The sequence below is a fragment of the Haliotis cracherodii genome, unplaced genomic scaffold (assembly GCF_022045235.1).
Source record: "Haliotis cracherodii isolate W230 unplaced genomic scaffold, xgHalCrac1.p SCAF_5, whole genome shotgun sequence".
Classification (NCBI taxonomy): Eukaryota; Metazoa; Mollusca; class Gastropoda; order Lepetellida; family Haliotidae; genus Haliotis; species Haliotis cracherodii.
In genome coordinates, this window is record NW_027266308.1 from 7436902 (window position 1) to 7459047 (window position 22146).

Genomic DNA, 22146 nt, shown 5'->3' on the forward strand with positions numbered 1-22146 from the left:
CGTAAAACTGCACTCACTCACTCACTCACTCACTCACCCACCCACCCACCCACCCACCCACCCACTTACTCACTCACTCACTCACTCACTCACTCACCCACCCACCCACCCACCCACCCACTCACTCACTCAACCCACCCACTCACTCACTCACTCACTCACTCACTCACCCACCCACTCACTCACTCACTCACTCACTCACTCACTCACTCACTCACTCACTCACTCACTCACCCACCCACCCACTTACTCACTCACTCACTCACCCACCCACCCACCCACCCACCCACTCACTCACTCACTCACTCACTCACTCACTCACTCAACCCACCCACTCACTCACTCGGGGCGGTCGGGTAGCCTAGTGGTTAAAGCGTTTGCTCGTCACGTCGAAGACCCAGGTTCGATTCCCAACATGGGTACAATGTGTGAAGCCCATTTCTGGTGTCCCCCGTCGTGATATTGCTGGAATATTGCTAAAAGCGGCGTAAAACCATACTCACTCACGCACCCACCCATCCACTCACTCACTCACTGGTGTTGATTGGTTTAAACGTGCAAGTAGTATTTTCCTAAAAACATATTTCTCTCACTTCACAGACTGGTTTATCCTGGAACCGAGAGAGCAAAATATTTCCTTTAGCTTCATGCTGACCAAGTGAAGGTTATGTTTAGAAGATTAACAACAGGTCTCTTCGTATGTATTTTCCTAAGTCCTTGACATCATTTAAGATGTTCGATTTTATAAAATATTTCGAACAAACGTGTGTTCGTCCCACTATTTGATATAATTTCCTTCCACGACTGCTATAAATATAAAAAAGGTCAAAAATATGACGCAGAAGAGCAAAAAGTGAAAGTGGATTCTTTGTGATTCAACACATCTAATTAAAAAGTGTAGTTGCTACATGCACACCGACACTTACAAGAGCTAGGTTTACATCAATGTCTTGCCAAGCCGATACGTACGATAGCCCAACTCCCCTAAGAGCGGAAAGTTCGTTAGCTGTAACTGCCTTCTGAAAGTCTGAAACGCGGACGACTTGGAGTGGAGGGCGGGGTGTGCCAAAACAAAACACGAGAAGCTTTATCATCCATACCATGAACTCCTGTGTCAAGCAGCAGTGTGAATCAAGACAACCTCATTTATTTTGGAAACCAGAAATCGGCGAGTTCGTGCAACCCTCTCTCGTATGAATCTCCCCTCGTTCAACAAGGTTGTTATCTCGCCATTACTGACGTCATGATGTGGAGTTCCCGATGAAATCGCCTGTGTGGTACGAGAACTTAATTGATGTAAGATGTCTTTTGATACCATAATTGACCATTTAATGTTTTACTGATAAAATGACCTTTTACTTTAAAAAACCCAAGCAGTTTCTTTCGTTTCACGTGCCCACTGCGTGCGGATTGTCACAAGCCTTGCCTGTGATTCAGTGATCTGATTACAACCAGATATAGCATCGCGGTTTCAGTGAATGCAAGTTCGATTTTGAAATGGGACACTGGGATATATACGATTCTCCTTCAACTACATGCGTGGGCCTTGACGGATGATATACACGTTTAATATAAACTTATTCATGTATCTATCATGCACACATATGCTCAACAACAAAAGTTCCCGTGACACCAATATTTTAGTGTATTTTTCAAATAAGTAAAGTTTGGTTATCAATATTGTAGTACAGGTACAGAATCAAGTCACAAAAACGCAACTGCTACAGAAAAGCATGCATTCCATGCAAAAGTTGACTTTTATGCAAGCCCCATGCATTTCACTACCCAAGAATGGGTATAAAAACATGTGCGTTAACGGGATTCCATATGCATTGACAACCACTCAGAAAAGCAAAACAATTACGCAATTGTTCAACATTACGAAATGCCACGCCTGTCCGAAAATGAGCGTCTGCGAGCCATTGGTATGCTTGAAGCAGGATCGCGTCAACGTGATGTTTCAAGACAATTTAACGTCCACAGAAACACCATTTGGTGTTTATGGCAATGTTGGCAACAGACGAATTCAGTCAGAGACCATCCTCGGTGTGGCAGGCCACGCGTAACCAGTAATCGACAAGACGACTGGATTCGAACAACACACCTACGAAATCGATTCCAGCCAGCAACAGTGAGTGCAAGGAGCATCCCTGGCCTTCGACGAATATCTTCACAAACCGTACGTCGCCGCCTCAGATGTGCAGGGATTGTCGCCAGAAGACCCGCCAGACGTCCCATTTTGACAGGAAACCAGCAGATATGGACAGGTATGCCACAGGACTTTGTGGGACGCCTGGTCCATTCCATGAGACGAAGATGTGTTACTTGCATCGCAAACAGAGGTGGACACACACGCTATTGATTTGTAAATTGACATTTTGGCATGTTCATTTTTTTTTTAAAGGAAATCACGCATTTTCTGAAGTCAGTATGGCAGATGAAACCATTTGAACACTTACAGGCGTCTTTAATCTGTTTCCAACCGAAATTGTTTCAGATTTGGTAAAAAACATAACTTTGCATTAAATCATATTCAATGTATATGTGGAAAGAACGTACCTGACGGTCACATATCTGAGAGAGAGAGAGAGAGAGAGAGAGAGAGAGAGAGAGAGAGAGAGAGAGAGAGAGAGAGAGAGAGAGAGAGAGAGAGAGAGAGAGAGAGAGAGAGAGGAGAGAGAGAGAGAGAGAGAGAGAGAGAGATTTGTATGTGCGAGATTAGCACACGAACAAACTGAACGAAGTGTACATTGTATCGGGTTCTTTATATATTCACTGTCGTCCACACTCTCCTTGTCATTGCAACCAAGGTCGTAAACACCCCCAACCCCCTCCCACCAATGAATGAATCATCCGATCAACCATACGTCGTGTCGGCGGCCGGGACACGTTCCCCTCACACAGTTTGTCTGTATGGAGTTTTGTGTCATCACTGCTTCCTATAGAGTCGTGGTTTATAGTTTAATGAATTTGTCAACGGACCAATTGACAGTAAAAACTATAACCTATACTTTGTATCCGCGAAGTGACAGCAATTCAACTGACAAGTCGAGCAGATGTAAAGTACGCTGGCACATACGTTATGCTTATACACTCGCTGTCCAGGGTGATGGTTGGTTGGTTGGTTTCACTCAACAATATTGCAGCTATATAACGGCGGTACGGAATGATGGAATTACATTACATTATTGACTTCCATGCTAATCATTTTGTAATGCATAAACCATGTGACAAAGACAATATTGTGTTAGTGTGGGTAGGATATGCAGTCACAGACTGCGGGGACTGCCCGCTCCCCAATATGGGCCCCGTTCCTCAAAGCGATCTTAGCACTGAGGTGATCGTAAGTCCCATACTTTAACATAGGCTTACGATCACCGTAGCGCAAAGATCGCTTTGAGGAACGGGGCCATGGTCAAGACCATCGTGGCTTACCACCATATAATTGTTACTGGGGGCCACGTTTTGTTTGTTTGTTTGTTTGTTTTTTTAACGCCGCACTCAGCAATATCCCAGCTGTATGACGGCGGTCTGTAAATAATCTAGTCAATCCAATGATTGACATCATGAGAATCGATTCACCCAATTGGGATACGATGACATGCATCAACCAAGTCAGCAGCCTGCCCAACCGATCCCGTTAGTCGCCTCTTGCGACAAGCACAGTCGTCTTTTACGGCAAGCATGGGTTGCTGAAGACCTATTCTACCCCGGGTCTTCACGTGTCACTGACGTTACGTACTTATCCTAAGTCACAGACTGACCATATGGGATCGAACAAAAATCATATTTTATATAGAGTCTTTATTGCGGACACTAGTAGGCTTCGGCCAGGAGTGAGAGTGAGTGAGTGAGTTGGGTTTAACGCCGCTTTTAACAGTCTTCCAGTTATATCACGGCGTGTCAGCTTCATGTGGGAGGAAAGCCCGAAGTGATGCAGGTCTCAGACGTTTACCACTTCGGTGAAACCCACGAGCACGGGTATGGTGCTGACAAACCTGGAAACATAATCGGAGCGAACCGTGATTCGAAGCCACAATCATAGGTTTCTGGTGTGCCCAAAGGACGCAACTCTGCACAGCGATTCGCGGCGCCTTAGTCCTAGACGACTGCATTTACAGGAGTGCGTACTACATTGGTTGGACAATATAAGCAATGACTATTATACGATTTGTTTGAATGGACATGATTAACCTGATTGACATCTATCTATCTATAATAAAGCTGAGACAAAATGCACGGGAGGTGGCATGTCGCTTGGGTGTCAGCAATCTGCAATTACAAAATGACGGACAAGGTGACAAAGGACGGACAGGCAGAGCTGTGAGACTTAATTACCTGACCCGTGAAGTCAGCCCAATCCGTTAATCGCCTCTTACTACAAGCATAGTCGCCTTTTACCGCAAGCATGGGTTGCTGAAAACCTATTCTACCCCGGATCTTCACGGGTCGCGGGACATATTACTGGGCGCCGTTGTACAAACCAACCTTAGCGCTACGACTGCCGTAAGTCTATGTTAAGGTATGGTGGTTATGTTCACCTTAGTGCTAAGCTCGCTTTGTACAACGGTACCCTGGGCCCCGTTCCTCAAGCGATCTTAGCGCTACGATGATTGTAAACCTATGTTAAAGTATTGGACTTACGATCATCTTAGTGCTAAGATCGCTTTGTGGAACGGGGACCTGGGCATTATGAACAAGTGTCTGGAGCACCAAAATCAACAGAAAGCTTGAGAATACAAAACGTATTTTTCTAACGATATAACGTTTACAAATACAAACAAATCACTTTATAATGGTTGTTGATATTTAAGATTTAACCTTAAAACACAAAATGTTTATGATGATTAAGCGTACATACTGTTCACAAAATACTGTTCACAAAATAATTAGTCAACTCTCAGCAAAGAAACCCACCACTTTTACTTCTATTCACCACATTGTGGGGATTATGGGTTGTTTCTGTGGCAATATTTTTTTTCTAATTGTGCTATTAATGACGAACGACATATAATTTGCTTTGAGTATTTCCATGGGGGAAAACTTATGAAATTATTTTTGTGACGATGTATAAGTATAGAGGCAAAAACATGCAGAGAGGGCGATGTCTGCTTTTGCCATGTCACATATGCTACATCTTCTCATTTTATATTATTTTCTGTATAATTGCATCACCGAGAGAGACAATTGCGTGTACGAGTTTCGTTGCGAAAACCAGATTAATGCACTGAATCTATAGACAGACCAGTGACTAGTACATTGACTTTACACAAATAACGTATTTCATCAGAAAACAAATATCAAGATAAAATAAAAAAACATGTTTGCATGAGAAAGTAGAAGCAAATGTTCCAGAAATGTTGCTTGCACTGGAGCCCCAATCACACCTATATCGACGCACGCTGCCCTCAGTCCCAGTCTAGTGTTGCGTAAGCTCCATACAGTGTATTTGAAGCGCGCGTGTGCAAGGCTGCCCTATGATGCAATATACCGGTTCGATACAAGTAGTGCAGTTGGTTATACACCGCTTCGCACGTACAATTCGTGGTCACAATTGCGGGATTTGGGGATTTCATCACCGGGACAGTTTTTGACATTGAAGGTTTTCAGGATTTGATCTTGCGTGATGTGTTCAACAAGGTGCACGTGATCATGAAAAATCGCCCATACGGTGAAAATTGACGTCTTTTTCATCATCTAGAATATACTTATTATGACCCCCGCTGTTATAATTCATTATCGATCGCCATATTGTTATAAAACGTCATTTTAACATCATCATAACCCATTTCCTCTCTCTCTCTCTCTCTCTCTCTCTCTCTCTCTCTCTCTCTCTCTCTCTCTCCTCTCTCTCTCTCTCTCTCTTTTGATATATCATCTTTATAACACCATGTTTCCACGTTATTATACAAACCTGTACGATACCACGTGGGCAGACTATCAAGGAATATTTTCTCTGTGTTTTAAGTGAAAAATTTAATACTATTTTTTAACTGACATCAAGAACTCGTTTTAGTTGTATGCAGTGGGTGACTTGATATGCTTCAGTACTTTTCCAGGCACTAACAGATTTTTTCGGAATATAAAAATGGCTACCATTTCTTGTTATACTCGTACCTGTAAAAATCATTCATTCAGGTGACAAAACATTTTCTTGTTGCCTATGGTGATTTCATGTGTATATGTGTGAAAATAAAAATAGAGAGACCTAGGGAGTGTTTTTGTTTCATTTTTTTTTATCGTATTTTTTAATTTGATGTGATTTCAAAGTCTCGGGGTTGCTGAAAATATAAATCGTATAAATTTAAATGTGCCTATATGAGACTCTCATAACATCCGGTGGTTTCTGCACGAATTAGCTTCTTAATGCATATATTTAAACCGTAACCAAACAACAAGAGAATTATCAGTTTGTTCAGAAAGAGAGACTTATACTCTCTCTCTCTCGCTCTCTCTCTCTCTCTCTCTCTCTCTCTCTCAATACCTAATGTGAATGATATCTTGTGAGTAAACTCTGCATGGTTACATGTTTAGGTAAATAAATTGAATAATATTTAAAACAATTACTTTTATGTTTAAATTTATGGTAAATGTTAAATGAAACTTGGATGCTTAGTGGAGAAAATAACAAAGACCATGCTTACATTTAAGGATTACAGCTTCTCGATTGAGAACACTCGGGAAGATTCGAGGACGCTAGAACCCAGCCCGGAAAGGGCCGAACATAGTCGAGTGACGTCACATATACCGTGTCACAGATCTAAACACTTGAGAGAAGTGCTTTCACACAGGATTTATTCGTCGAACTAGAACAGTCGTACCTGGAAGTACCATATTACATAGCCTGTGGAATACCGTTAACGATGACATCCAAAGACAAGAAAAGGTAGGAGATCAAATATATCGTGCCTAGACACCTAATCGTCGTAGGGGCCAAATATCGGGTGATGCACAGACGGTGGAGTTGTGCTCTCACACTACATATATTGTTCACCTACTTGGAGATTCATTGAGGGATGCCGTTATGCAGAACGGACTACTGAGACGGTTGTCTTTGGACTGGTAGATTCCAGACCAGATTGGCCAGCTGTCATGGGACGTTATTGTTGTGGATTACAGATTTTGATAAGAAAAAAACTTGCGTTAGACTTTGACCTTCGTTGTGTTAGGAAATACTTATGTTTAATAACTCTCTGTGGGTATAGCGAGTATAGGTTGTTTGTTGATTGGTTTGGAAACTATATTTTTATTTATCAAGTAATTGTTTTTAGAAAAGAGTGTTCTCAACGTGGGACTATTTGTGATCCGACACCATTTTGACCGATTTGATTACGTAGAGTTTTCTGGGTCGACATGTGGCCTTAGACAGAAACTATGTCACAGAAGAGATGATTGGTGTTCAGTTAATTAACTGTATTATGTTTTATGGATGTAAATGGGTTTTTTAAAACACAGTGTTTTAATAACATCAACATCCATAGTGTTTATTCAAATGAGTAATACATTTTATCAATAATGTGAACATTATTAAACAATGTAGACCATTCTTCGTATTGCTGGATTGAGTGGAGTAGATCCCATGCAAGCAGTCATGCCATGGACATTCAAAAACACATGACTTTAACTTAGTTAACTTTTTTGACAGGGGGGGGGGGGGGGGGCAATTAAGATTATTCATTTCTCATTTAATCAAGTTATAACTTTCACAAGGAAAAATATTTTCTATAAAAAATACCCCTTCCCCCCAATTTACCACACTATTTGGACACAAAGTATTTAGAATCCTTTATGAATCCCATGGGTATTATAGGTGAGAATATAGGTCCCCTGCAAGCTATACTTGTCGCTAAATGTAGCAATATATTAGGGGATAACTTAGAAAATAATACAAAATATCTTTTGTTGGAAATAATTGTTATAAAAAAATGTGAATTATTATATTTGAGCACTCCAACAGATGCCATGTAGCGACGTGCATGGATGTGTGTGTGTGGCTGCTTGTTCTAGTCCGGACTTATGCTGATTTATAGTTCTAGCCCACTGAGATACCATGCCGCAGTTTAACATGAATACCCCACTCAGACACAGTATACTGACTCCGAGTTGACCAGTCCTTGTTTTAGCCCCTAAATGCCGAGCGCCAGACAGGGGTAACAACAAGTACCATCTTTTAACGTCTTATGGTATGACGCGGCTGGGGATCGAACCCTCGGCTGCCGTTGTATATCTACTTAGGCAGTAAGGGGACACGGGTGGCTCAGTCGTCTACCGTGCCGTGATTCACTGTGCAGAGTTGCGTCCCTTGGGCACGCCAGAAACCTATGATTGTGGGTTTGAATCCCGGTTCACCCCCAATCATGTTTCTAGGTTTGTCAGCACCATACCCCGTGCTTGTGGGTTTCACCCGAAGTGGTAAACGTCTAAGACCTGCATCACTTGGGGCTTTCCTCCCACATTAAGCTAACATGCTGTGATATGACTGGAAAGCGACGTTAATCCCAACTCACTCACTCACTCACTTAGGCAATAAGGACATAATAATTTGATTATAAGATTTTCATCCACATTTTAGATTTCAATTAAGTGAAAGCTACTTTATTTTGTCATTTATATTTTTCAAACAAAATGTTCAAAGCATCTGTGTGTATTAATTGTGTTTAGCAGGGCTGGGACATCTGTGTGTATTAACTGTGTTTAGCAGGGCTGGGACATCTGTGTGTATTAATTGTGTTTAGCAGGGCTGGGACATCTGTGTGTATTAATTGTGTTTAGCAGGGCTGGGACATCTGTGTGTATTAACTGTGTTTAGCAGGGCTGGGACATCTGTGTGTATTAACTGTGTTTAGCAGGGCTGGGACATCTGTGTGTATTAACTGTGTTTAGCAGGGCTGGGACATCTGTGTGTATTAACTGTGTTTAGCAGGGCTGGGACATCTGTGTGTGTTAACTGTGTTTAGCAGGGCTGGGACATCTGTGTGTATTAACTGTGTTTAGAGGGGGTGGGACATCTGTGTGTATTAACTGTGTTTAGCAGGGCTGGGACATCTGTGTGTATTAACTGTGTTTAGCAGGGCTGGGACATCTGTTTGTATTAACTGTGTTTAGCAGGGCTGGGACATCTGTGTGTATTAACTGTGTTTAGCAGGGCTGGGACATCTGTGTGTATTAACTGTGTTTAGCAGGGCTGGGACATCTGTGTGTATTAACTGTGTTGAGCAGGGCTGGGACACACAGATGATCCAGCCCTGCTAAACACAGTTAATACACACAGATGTCCCAGCCCTGCTAAACACAGTTAATACACACAGTCAGAAAGAAATGCGAACATTAGTGACTTGTAGTGTAACCATAGAGTTCTAGATAATCTTTTTCATTAAACAATATATCACGTGAATAACCACGGGTCTGGGTAGTCCCTGTTGGTACCCAGGTTGCGTGTGTACTAAGTAGGACCCGGGTACCCACAGGACTACCCGGGTCCTACTTAGTACACACGCAACCTGGGTACCCGAGTTACCTGTCCCAGCCCTAGTGTAAACATTCTCTGACAATATTATTACCGTTTTCAACGTAATCATAGTAATAAGCGCCCAGGGCGCTCTCAACATTAGAAATAGGGGGCTCTTATTAGAATATTATTTTGTCGAAAAAAATGAGTTTAAAGATAAATTTCGTGGTTTATGCTGAGAGCCTGAAATGTTTATGTACGACAGATATATTTTTCCAGAATTTAATTGCCCATAATTAAGGGTGCATATAACACACAAGTGCATATTTTACGCGAATGAATAAGTCTTGTTTACATTGATCAATCGGAAGGGGTGCTAATTGGGATTTTTCATGTGCCAATATATTAGCAAGTATCGCCGTGGGCGCTTATTAGAGCGGGGCGCTTATTACGTCGAATGCGGTATGTCAATTGATTTCTTAATGTAGGGGAAGGGAAGATACTTCTGCAATTGTCAGTATATTTCATTGGATAACACAAGAGTGCATATTTAACGCGAATGAATAAGTCTTGTTTACATTGATCCCCCCTTCCGATTGATCTCTGCCAATCAAATCACTTCTTTCCAATTACTGTCATATGCATATTTGTGCATCACTGTAAATAGTGTGTGTCTAGGTTGTCTTTTTGTGAATTTGTTTCTGTTGTCTTTTTTCATACAGTTTTACACAGTGTCGACAAACTACTTTATCTTAACAGGCACAAAACAGAACAGCCATCACTTAAGAAAATAGCTGAAATGAATAGTTACCCCATAAACATGTGATAAAGTCAGGAAATTTATATCATTCTTAAAGTTGTCGCTGATCCATCCATCCATCCAATTAGGCCCCATAAATCATGATAAATCCATGTTACCGGTAAAAAATATTGATCTGGGCTGATTTGTCTCAATTTGGTTAAAATAATCTGTAATACAAGAAAATCATTGATCAGGTCTTTGCAATATTTCTATTGTCTTTATGACCAAAAAGATCTTGTGCCTACCATGGTGATTTGAAACTGTTTTTGTGAAACCAGGACCCTAAAGAATCAAGTGATATGTCTGCTGGGTTTGTAAATCTGAATGAGTATATGCCTCTTGAAGTGCTGTCTGACAAAGCTCTGCTCATAAAATTCAGAACTGACATGTGACATGGTTGCTATGTTGTATATGTAATTCTCAAACCTTTAAAATAATAGTAAGTCCATTTAAGGTGCAGCTAATTCCATTGACCAAGTTCTTTTAGTAATATTACCTGGTTATTATTAGTATTATTACCCGGTCATTATTAGAATTATACCCGGTCAATAGATCAGGATGCACTTGATGTTAATTCTCCACTCCCTGGGGAGTATACAACCCAAGCTGTCTGTGAGGTGCTGAAGGTTAAAAGTCACTATTACCACCTTATCCTACCGGGTACCCATTCACTGCTTGGTGAGCAGAGGCAAATTCCACCTGTTTTATCAGTATGGGGGAGGACTGAGACCCTAGAAATTCAGGAGTAGTGCTGGCAAAACTGGTTTCCCATCCAACTACTCTCTGCTACCGACATTGCTTAGCTTCACCTGATTTGTGAACTATGCACAGTGCACAGGACCACAAACACCATGTTACTCATATTCGTGAATAATTAGATATGTACAATAAGCATGATGTATACACATTTTGATCTTTCTTATGGTTTGGGCTATGCAATTTGTAATGATTTAATCATGTTAATAATTGATATCACATATATTCATGATCAGTTGTCATGAAAGTAATATAGTACTCAAAAGAAGAAGAAGAAGATCCAGTGTTTTTCTATAGTTCATATGTCATGGTCATGAGAAAATGTTCTTAAACTACATTTGATACCTGTAAAGAATCGGGTTAGAACAGGTCTTCAGCAACCCATGCTTGTCGTAAAAGGCGACTATGCTTGTCATAAGTGGCGACTATTGGGATCGGGTGATCAGGCTCGCTGACTTGGTTGATGTATGTCATCGTATCCCAATTGCATAGATCTATGCTCATGATATCAATCACTGGATTGTCTGGTCCAGACTTGATTATTTACAGACCGCTGTCATATAGCTGGACTATTGCTGAACGCGGCATTAAACAACAAACAAACAAAAGAAATAATTACGTTTGAGTAGTATATCTTCAAAGTGTAGACACATCAAGGTGAGTAACGTGGCCCAGTGGAATTATGTTTCCTATCAGTGTTATAAATTATTTAATAAAATACATCTTGATCCCCTGCATCATCAGCTTCAGTTTGGGGTCGTCCATTGTGTATTTTAAAGATGTGGCCGTCTGTGATTCTCTCAATCTGAGCTGTCAGCAATTGATGATCGTTTCCTGTGTACATTTTTTAGACCTGTCATGTCTGGCCTCAGTAACTGTTTCCAACCTAATGTCTGATAATATTTCAAGTTGAAGTTCTCCAGCGCCAGCGTTATGGTTTTATCAGTTAGACAGTCCTGTGTTGACTCATACATAAAGATCTTCAATCTGACACATCATATTTCATATTGACACAAAATCTAAATAAGATCTTAATCCCCCTTTTACAACTTTAATGCTGCATGTGTATTCGGATTACACATCTAAATAAAATCTAAATTAGATCTTAATTCCTCTTTTACAACTTGAACGCTGCACGTGTATTCGGATTACACATCTAAATAAAATCTAAATAAGATCTTAATCCCTCTTTTACAACTTTATCGCTGCATGTGTATTTGGGTTACACATCTAAATAAAATCTAAATAAGATCTTAAACCTTCTTTTACAACTTTAACGCTGCAGCCTGCATGTGTATTCGGATTACACATCTAAATAAAATCTAAATAAGATCTTAATCCCTCTTTTACAACTTTAATGCTGCATGTGTATTCGGATTATGTCAGCTGATGTTATTTGTCCAATTTGCACACAAAAGTATCAATTAGCTGAAATTATTGTCAAGTTTGCACATCAAAAGACCAAACAATAAGTTAAATATTCATGAAGTCACACAAATGCTGCTTAAAGTGTTTCATGCTTAATGCAGATTGTGGTATACATGGTATAGTGTTCAAACTTAATGTATATTTCAGCTAAACAGTATTTTGGTGTGTATTTCAACAAATAGCATTCATATTTCTCTCTTATTTTCATTGTAAGGCCTGTAGGTTATAATTCTCATTTTGTATGTGTTCTTGAAAGCAAACATTGTACATGTTGTAGGTTATTATTCTTATTTTTCATCTGTTCTTGAAAACAAACATTGTAGGTTTAAATTCTCATTTTGTATCTGTTCTTGAAAACAAACATTGCAGGAAATAATTCACATTTTTCATCTGTTCCTGAAAACAAACGTTGAAGGTTTTAATTCTCATTTTGCATCTGTTCTTGAAAACGGTTTAGAATAGGTCTTCAGCAACCCATGCTTGCCATAAAGGGCGACTGTGCTTGTCGTAAAAGGCGACTAACGGGGTCGGGTGATCAGGCTCGCTGACTTGGTTGATGTATGTCATCGTATCCCAATTGTGTAGATTGATGCTCATGTTGCCAATCACAGGATTGTCATGTCCAGACTCGATTATTTACAGTCCGGCGTCATATAGCTGGAATATTGCTGAGTGCTGCGTTAATCAATAAACAAACAGAAACTCAATACACAGTGTCAGAGATTAAGTTGTGTTGATGTATTCCGACTGTGATGGAACACCTATGGATGTTTAATATATTCATGTCGTACAGGGAAACACACATATCATGTATACAGGAGAAATACATAGTCAAATGGCCGAGTAGACTTGCACAAGTCTCTGAGGCAATAATTACTAGTTTAAATCATGCTTTCTAGATTATATGAATAATAGGAACAAATTGTCCCTTTAAGAGACTGGTGTCCTTGTACTGTCCGCTCATCTAGACTTGCCTATTGTGAGGATAGAATTAGAGTACAGTACAGCCTTGGAGCAAGGCTAATGGTGAGCTGAGATAGCCAGCTGCAAACTCCCGGGTCCTGTTCCACAAAGCGATCGTAGCGGTAAGACAATCGTAACTCCCATACTTTAACATAGACTTACAACAGTCTTAGCGCTAAGATCACTTTGTGGAATGGGGCCCAGGGCCCCGTTCCTGAAAGCGATCTTAGCACTAAGGTGATCGTAAGTCCCATACTTTAATATAGGCTTACGATCATAGCACTAAGATCGCTTTGTGGAACGGGCCCCTGGTAGGCAGAAAATAAAAACACTTTGTGCCTCAGTAGTATCAATATGTATACACTGTATCACATTGTTTAATATCATGTTTCGTCAGTGAGTTAAGTCAGCCTAAGTGCATGTTATAAGTTGTTTGTTGTCTGTCAACCTTGCCACTCTTTGCATAATAAAAATGAAATAATTTCTGTTAAAACTTACAGCTTTCTACTGATATTGTCAATTTATTCCAGTTGAATACGTAGCCCTCTTGCCCTTTACATGTGTTAAAGCCAAAGAGTAAATTAAGGCAAAAAATGACGAATGTCTACGTGATTCGAATCAGCAACACCGTGGTAGGAACAGAGGGTATTGTCAACAACATGACATGTCGACAAAAAGCAATGGATATTCATTCCTCCAATGACTAACATTTTGCCATTGAATGTAGGTTTAAAAAACTGAATATAAAATCTATGAATAACTTGAATTCTTTCTTCCCCTTCTCACACCAGCTTTCTTGTATTACTAATAAGTATTCCTTAATTTTTTTATTGTGAAAACCGTTACTCTGATTTCAGTTATATGTCTGTTTAGTTTGTAGGTTTTTTCCCCTTTTTATTTTGCACGTTCAAAGACCTTAACATGCATACTGAGCATGCTAAGATGATTGATAGCAAAATAAAACATATTCCTAATAATTATACTCAAAAATAAACATTCTGAATTTTCTGATTACATATTGTACATTGACTTTCATACTTGCTCTCAAATGAACCTTCCCCTGGGAAGGTACGCAAGTCCGGTATCATTCAAAGTATCTTTTCATTTTGCTGTGATTTTAATCGTAGCATTTTTGTTGATTTTAACTGTTTGGCTAATCTTTCTGATCATCGCCAGTAGCCCGAGGGATGGTGTAAATCCTGCTGGGGACCATGTAGGTAGCAGAAGTACCGTAAGTCCCCATGGTCCCTAGTATGGTGGCCTAGCTTTGGTTGCTGGCGATCTACAGCCCGTTTTTATACTGTGTCGTCTGATTTAATTTGATCGTTTTATTGCTCTAAAATTAGTTTTTAAAATTATAATCTGTGATATATTGCTAATTGTTGTACTGTCCTTCGGCGACAGGTTTATATATATAATATAAATGTTTACCTTGTTCAAGTCACGATATGGCTGAAATAGTGCCGATGTGACTTTAAATATTAACTCACTCACTCACTCACTCACTCAAATGAACCTTAATGGCATGTTATACTTCTGGTGTCATACAGTTCTAGCTGGAAAAACTGGAAAACAATCAAAAAATGTTGGTCTGGTCTTGTAAAAATGTTTGTGATAGTTTTTGTTTTGTTTTGTAATTTGTATTGGGGTAAGGCACACACACTGTCATTACACTTGATATTCAAACACTACTTTTCACCATGGCTCATTCATGTCAGCTTGGTGCATTAGTTCCTTCCCTTAGCCAAGCCAGGATCACTCTCAATCCAAGATTGACCGTGGGTGTACGTTTGCTGGTGGGTTTCAGAAGAGTGGTCAAATCTGTTACGTATGTCACATTGGTATATTTATTTCTTTTGATTGTTTTGGGGAACAATCTCCAGGGAGTGCACCATCTTTATAGGCAGTGTTTGTTTGTTTGTTTGTTTGTTTGCTGTTTAATGCAGCACTCAGCAATATTCCAGCCATATGTCAGTCTGTAGATTATCAAGCCTGGACCAGACAGTCCAATGATTAATATCATGAGCATCGATCCACGCAATTGGGATGTGACGACATGCATCAACCAAGTCAGTTAGCTGATCACCCGATCCTGTTAGTCGCTTCTTACGACAAGCATGGGTTGCTGAAGACCTATTCTAACCCAGATCTTCACAGGTCTCATATGCAATGAAGATAGTGGTCTACATTGTGTATGCCTGGTTGGATGGTGCGTCATGGTTTTAGTGAGGGAACAATATTTCAACGCATTTCGCAGCAGTTTCAGGATCTCCTTTTGGAAAATCTTAGATTTAGGTTTACTGTGACTGAGTGACTTGGGTGTAACATGGCTGGGACCATAACAGAAGCGTGTCTTTCAGTATCTGAGTTTATGTATGTCAGTAGGTCAGCTGAAGCTCACCCCTTGGTTTGACATTCACATCACTGCTGAATACACGACGGTATGAACACAATAAGTGCATAATTAGATTTTCATCTTAACTTCAAAATTGTGAGACTAGAGGCATTTTATGTGTTGAAACAAACTGTGGACACTAAATGTCAATGTATGTTCTTCTCATGCAACATGAATGTTTTGTAGGAGTCTGTAGACACTCGACCCGTGAAGACCCGGGGTAGAATAGGTCTTCAGGAACCCATTCTTGCTGTATTAAGCGACTAATGGGATCGGGTGGTCAGGCTAGCTGACTTCGTTGATGCATGTCATGGATCCCAACTGCGTGGATCGATGCTCATGATGTCAATCACTGGATTGTCTGGTCCAGACTCGATTATTTACTGACCACTGCCATATAGCTGGAATATTGCTGAGTGCGGCGTTTAACAACAAACCAAACAAATAATACAGTGAGATAGTGAGATTTTTTGTAAAAAACGAACTGAAAGCCGTAAGTACCACGACTTGAGGTTTAGCCAGGCTATCATTTATTTCAGCAAGTTAAAAAACCAATGAAGTACATTTAGTGATTTTCCTCATCTGTAGGTACTTGGGCGGTGGGGTGGCCTCGTGGTTAAAGCATTCACTCCTCATGCCAAAGGCCGAGGTTTGATCCCCGTCATGGGTACCATGTTCGAATTTCTGGTGTCTCCTGCATGGCTTCTCCATGGTTCAGAGCTCCAGATAAGCTGCGTATCTGCGTGAAATACGCATCAGAAATGCAGAAATACGCAGTAAAATATAATCCAAGCGTATCAAATACGCAACGAACATTACAGATACGCTACAAAAAAAATATTTGTGCGTCTCATCAAAATATTGTGAAGTAACCCTGCGTATTCGATTAGCAAAACTTATTTTGAAATTATAAACGGGCATTCCGTCAACCTTGCCAAACTCCACGATGACAGTCACATCATGATCATTTTCCATCACACTTTCGTGCGGAAGTATCGTGGTATTTTTAAGTCCTATAAAGCTCTCAAACCCACACGACACCAGTTTGCAGGGACTAGATGAGTAGTGTTTTTAAATATTTAACTTAAATACCCACATGTGTAAAAACTAGTGGGTAACAGAAATTTGAATACGCAGATAGAATTACTGATACCCAATGATTTTAAAATGCATGGGTAAAATACCCACAACACCAAAAGCTTATCTGGAGCTCTGATGGTTGGAAGTTGCTAAAAGCAGCGTCAAACTAGACTCACTCACTTGTGGACCGTCAGATTATGTGGTTGGGATGTTGGAGTAGTGATGCAGATAGAGATGAAAATCTCTTCATTTATTTATGTTGGCTTTAGTAAGCTTTTCAAGCTTTGAAAAAAAACTATTTTGAAAAGGAATATATTTTATTCCACACATACAAATGACAAAGACCACATCTTTTCATTGTTATTCTGATCAAGATGCAGATACATGAAACCTTTTTGTGTCTAATAGCATACGTTTTCACAATGAAAAATGAACAGGTAGTGCAAAAAGGTTTGTCAAAAGATTCTGTCAGCGACATGGTGTTGTGTGTAACAGGCTAGTGTGTGTAATGGCCCCGTCAGATAGAATGTGACCGCATACTGACACCATTCATTGTCACGTAGACCAGGTCATGTTTTTGTACCACTGTGAAATGCGGTTTCATAACAACACATGGTACAGCCATACATACAGAAATGGGTCCAGATTGTTGTGATCCTGATATTAATGGGGGTATAAGTTAGGGCTGGGACGGGTAACTCGGGTACCTGAGTCAGATGGGTACTGAGTAGGACCCGGGTACCCACCGGACTACCTGGACCCGTGGTTAGTAGGGCTGGGATGGGTAACTCGGGTACCAGAGTCGGATGGGTACTGAGTAGGACCCGGGTACCCACCGGACTACCTGGACCCGTGGTTAGTAGGGCTGGGACGGGTAACTCGGGTACCCGAGTCAGATGGGTACTGAGTAGGACCCGGGTACCCACCGGACTACCCAGACCCGTGGTTAGTAGGGTTCGGATGGGTAACTCAGGTACCCGAGTCGGATGGGTACTGAGTAGGACCCGGTACCCACCGGACTACCCGGACCCGTGGTTAGTCACGTGATATATTGTTTAATGACAAAAATTATCTAGAACTCTATGGTTACACTACAAGTCACTAATATTTGCATTTCTTTCTGACTATGCACCCATTCCTTCTGACTTTTCATATGGTTGAATAAAGATATAACTTAAGTCAACTTCAGTGTATGAATGACCAGATTGTTTCATACATGTATCTAAATATGTTTTGGAAGTGCTGTGGAAAAAAAAAAATCCCAATCGGACATTTTGTATCTCTTGAGACGTACAGTGGGTACCCGGGTAGGGTCGGGTACCTGGGTAGTAAATTTGCACTCGGCCTTTGTTAAATAGCAAAGGATTCTTGTATTAAACAGAAAACAGGTCTAATACTAGTAATAGCAATATAAGGATATGCGGTTGAAAAGTCAAATTTGAATAAATTTAAGAATCATGTCATCATTTCGCTACCTGGCCACCCCTAAGAGCTTGTAAGCTATTTCTAAATATTACATTTGATCATGTTTCACTTATATGAATCACAATTTATTTATCCTCTTGTAAACAAAGGAAGATTATGGATACCAGACTTCCGAATCATGACTGTGTTATGTTTTAAAGACAGCGTGGGTTATATAACCACATGAGATATTTGTACGTGGTAGTTATGATATCACTGGGATGTTGGGTATCCTTCCTTGTAGCATTGTTGTCAAATATGTACCTAGAAACCCCTATTGTTGGTGTGCATTAGTGTTTCCGAGACGGGTCTACTTCCTTGTGGGATTGAATCGGCTTGTACACAACCAATGAATAGGCTTGTAACTTTGTACACAACCAATGAGTGTAGTCCACTACCAATGAACTTTTTACACTGCCAATGAACTTTGTACACTGCCAATGAATAGACTTGTACACTGCCAATGAACAGACTTGTACACTGCCAATGAATAGACTTGTACACTGTCAATGAATAGACTTGTACACTGCCAATGAATAGACTTGTACACTGTCAATGAATAGACTTGTACACTGCCAATGAACTTTGTATGCTACCAATGAATAGACTTGTACACTTCCAATGAATAGACTTGTACACTGCCAATGAATAGACTTGTACACTGTCAATGAATAGACTTGTACACTGTCAATGAATAGACTTGTACACTGTCAATGAATAGACTTGTACACTGCCAATGAACAGACTTGTACACTGCCAATGAACAGACTTGTACACTGCCAATGAACTTTGTATGCTACCAGTGAACTTTGTATGCTACCAATGAATAGACTTGTACACTGTCAATGAATAGACTTGTACACTGTCAATGAATAGACTTGTACACTGCCAATGAACAGATTTGTACACTGCCAATGAATAGACTTGTACACTGCCAATGACCTTTGTATGCTACCAATGAATAGACTTGTACACTGTCAATGAATAGACTTGTACACTGCCAATGAACAGACTTGTACACTACCAATGAATAGACTTGTACACTGCCAATGAATAGACTTGTACACTACAAATGAACAGACTTGTACACTTCCAATGAATAGACTTGTACACTGCCAATGAACAGACTTGTACACTACCAATGAATAGACTTGTACACTGCCAATGAATAGACTTGTACACTACAAATGAACAGACTTGTACACTTCCAATGAATAGACTTGTACACTGCCAATGAATAGACTTGTACACTACCAGTGAACAGACTTGTACACTGTCAATGAATAGACTTGTACACTGTCAATGAATAGACTTGTACACTGTCAATGAATAGACTTGTACACAGTCAATGAATAGACTTGTACACTGCCAATGAATAGACTTGTACACTGCCAATGAATAGACTTGTACACTGCCAATGAATAGACTTGTACACTACCAATGAATAGACTTGTACACTTCCAATGAATAGACTTGTACACTGCCAATGAATAGACTTGTACACTGCCAATGAATAGACTTGTACACTGTCAATGAATAGACTTGTACACTGCCAATGAATAGACTTGTACACTTCCAATGAATAGACTTGTACACTTCCAATGAATAGACTTGTACACTGCCAATGAATAGACTTGTACACTGCCAATGAATAGACTTGTACACGGTCAATGAATAGACTTGTACACTGCGAATGTTATGTTCATTGTTTAGGATGCACCTTAACTTCAAGGTGCATCCATGATAGAACTGGAAAGTACCCAAATGTTAACTTGACTCAACCTTTGGTGCCAGTGAAGAATATCTGCAAAGTCACCAAACAATTAGAATAGAAATGTTGCTGCAGAAGATTTGCAGAAGAAGGCCATCGTTTGGAATGTATATCCCAAATTCAGACTGTTATTAATTAAACAAGCTGTAATTCAAAGAAAACAATCAAGGGAAGATTTTTATTTAAAATGATTGAGAGCCATGTCACTATGTCAGGTTGGGAAATGTCAGCAGCGATTAAGTTGAATCTAAGTTACCATGGTTACTAATCCCTTGTATTCCAATTAGCGCAATGACTTTATAATTTGATGTACTCGAAACCATATAGGGCCATTGTTCAAGCAGAACCTATAACCTAGATGTAGCATATAGAGAATCTCACCCGAGTGTCTTTGATATTAAATGTATCAACACGAGTTAATAAAAGTGGGAAAACTCCGAGGCTTGCTGAGGAATTTTTCCACTTTTCTCAACTTGTGATCTCACCCAAGTGATATCTCCTGTGGGAGCCAGTTTTGGATGATAAATAACTACATCCAGTGTAGCAAACAATAAAATACTGAATAGACCTTTCTATGGACAAAGAAATTCATGATCTATGTTGATATGAAATGTAATACGTTTTGAGTGGGAAAGCAGTATAGGATGGTGTGAGACAAGAAGCACTCCCAAAATACAGATGATCTTGTGAAATCTAGCATGGTCTAGTGGTTTTGATATAAACAACTGGAGACAGATTTGTACTGTAAAAATTCAATGATTGAAAGGCTGGCCTGCTGTAGATTCAACATTGCCAAGTGCGGCTTAAAACAGGATTTACTCCCTCCTCTGTGCTGATCCCTGTGCTTTTTGTGGAGACAATGACGTATCCTTTGCTTCACCCATACTGATAGCCTTGCTTCAAGGCTGTACTGAAAGATAAGTCCATGGATGTGTAGTTCTTCCTTCCTCCCAATAGGCAAGTCTAGATATGTGGACAGTACAGGACTCAGTCTCTTAAGGGGACAAATTGTTTTCATTATTTACATAATCTAGAAATTATGATTTAAACTAATAATTATTGCCCAAGAGACTTGTGCAAGTCTGTCGTACTGACGATCCAAGGGTTAACAAGGATGGCGTGTCTGTCAGGTACATCACTTGATGAAGAGGCAGAATTTATCAACCTTACTCATAGGAATCTCATGTTTCCCTTCTAAACAAATGTGTTCCTGTCGTTACACTTTTAAATGTCCATTTTTCTACTAATGCTGGCTTTGTTCAGGGTTGCAGTCTTGAAATTAATTTCCCCAGACCACAGGACTGGCTGCTTGGAAGTCTTACAGTCCTTGTCAATTGTTGCCAGTCCCAACAAGTTTCAATGAAAAGAATAACACAATAACACTATCCTTGCGACTGGATCATGTCACTCTTATTATTCATATAGAGGTTGGGGGCACGGGTGAGGCCCTCCCTTCCCCTCTTGAACTCCACTGCCCAACTCTTAAAGGTGGCAACAGAATGAGTATCATCCCTTAAAGTTGATGGGGGCACAGGTGGCCCAGTTGTCTAAGGCGCCGCGATTCGCTGTGCAGAGTTGCGCCCCTTGGTCACACCAGAAACCAATGATTGTGGGTTCGAATCCCGGTTCGCCCCGATTATGTTTCTAGGTTTGTCAGCACCATACACGTGCTCGTGGGTTTCACCGAAGTGGTAAACGTCTGAGACCTGCATCACTTCGGGCTTTCTTCCCACATGAAGCTGACACGCCGTGATATAACTGGAATACTGTTAGAAGCGGCGTTAAACCCAACTCACTCACTCATATGGAGGTTTGTATGTAGTACAAAGGTCCCCCCTAAAATAAATGCTGTGGTGCCGATTAAAAGCATTCTTAACAATAGGGTAGATTGTAGAGATTTAATTTATTTAATTATTTTTATCAGTTTATAGTTGCAATAAGACAACAAAGATTTCTAATTGAAGCTTATGCTCTGTATCACCTTCAAATCATGCGATGTATGACATGTACTGTATCTGCTGGGGAATTAAAATTAATTA

General features: G+C 40.2%; 1 protein-coding gene across 2 annotated transcripts in view; it reads left to right on the forward strand.

Annotated features, from left to right (window-relative positions):
- Positions 1 to 6721: 6721 nt before the first annotated feature.
- LOC139443413 (hypoxia-inducible factor 1-alpha-like) overlaps positions 6722 to 22146 on the forward strand; it is a 92752-nt gene continuing 77327 nt past the window's right edge. For both annotated transcript variants that reach the window (XM_071224402.1, XM_071224404.1), the window contains exon 1: positions 6722 to 6886. In XM_071224402.1, coding sequence (XP_071080503.1) covers positions 6864 to 6886 — 23 coding nt within the window. In that variant the 5' untranslated portion in view covers positions 6722 to 6863. The remainder of the gene's footprint in view (positions 6887 to 22146) is intronic.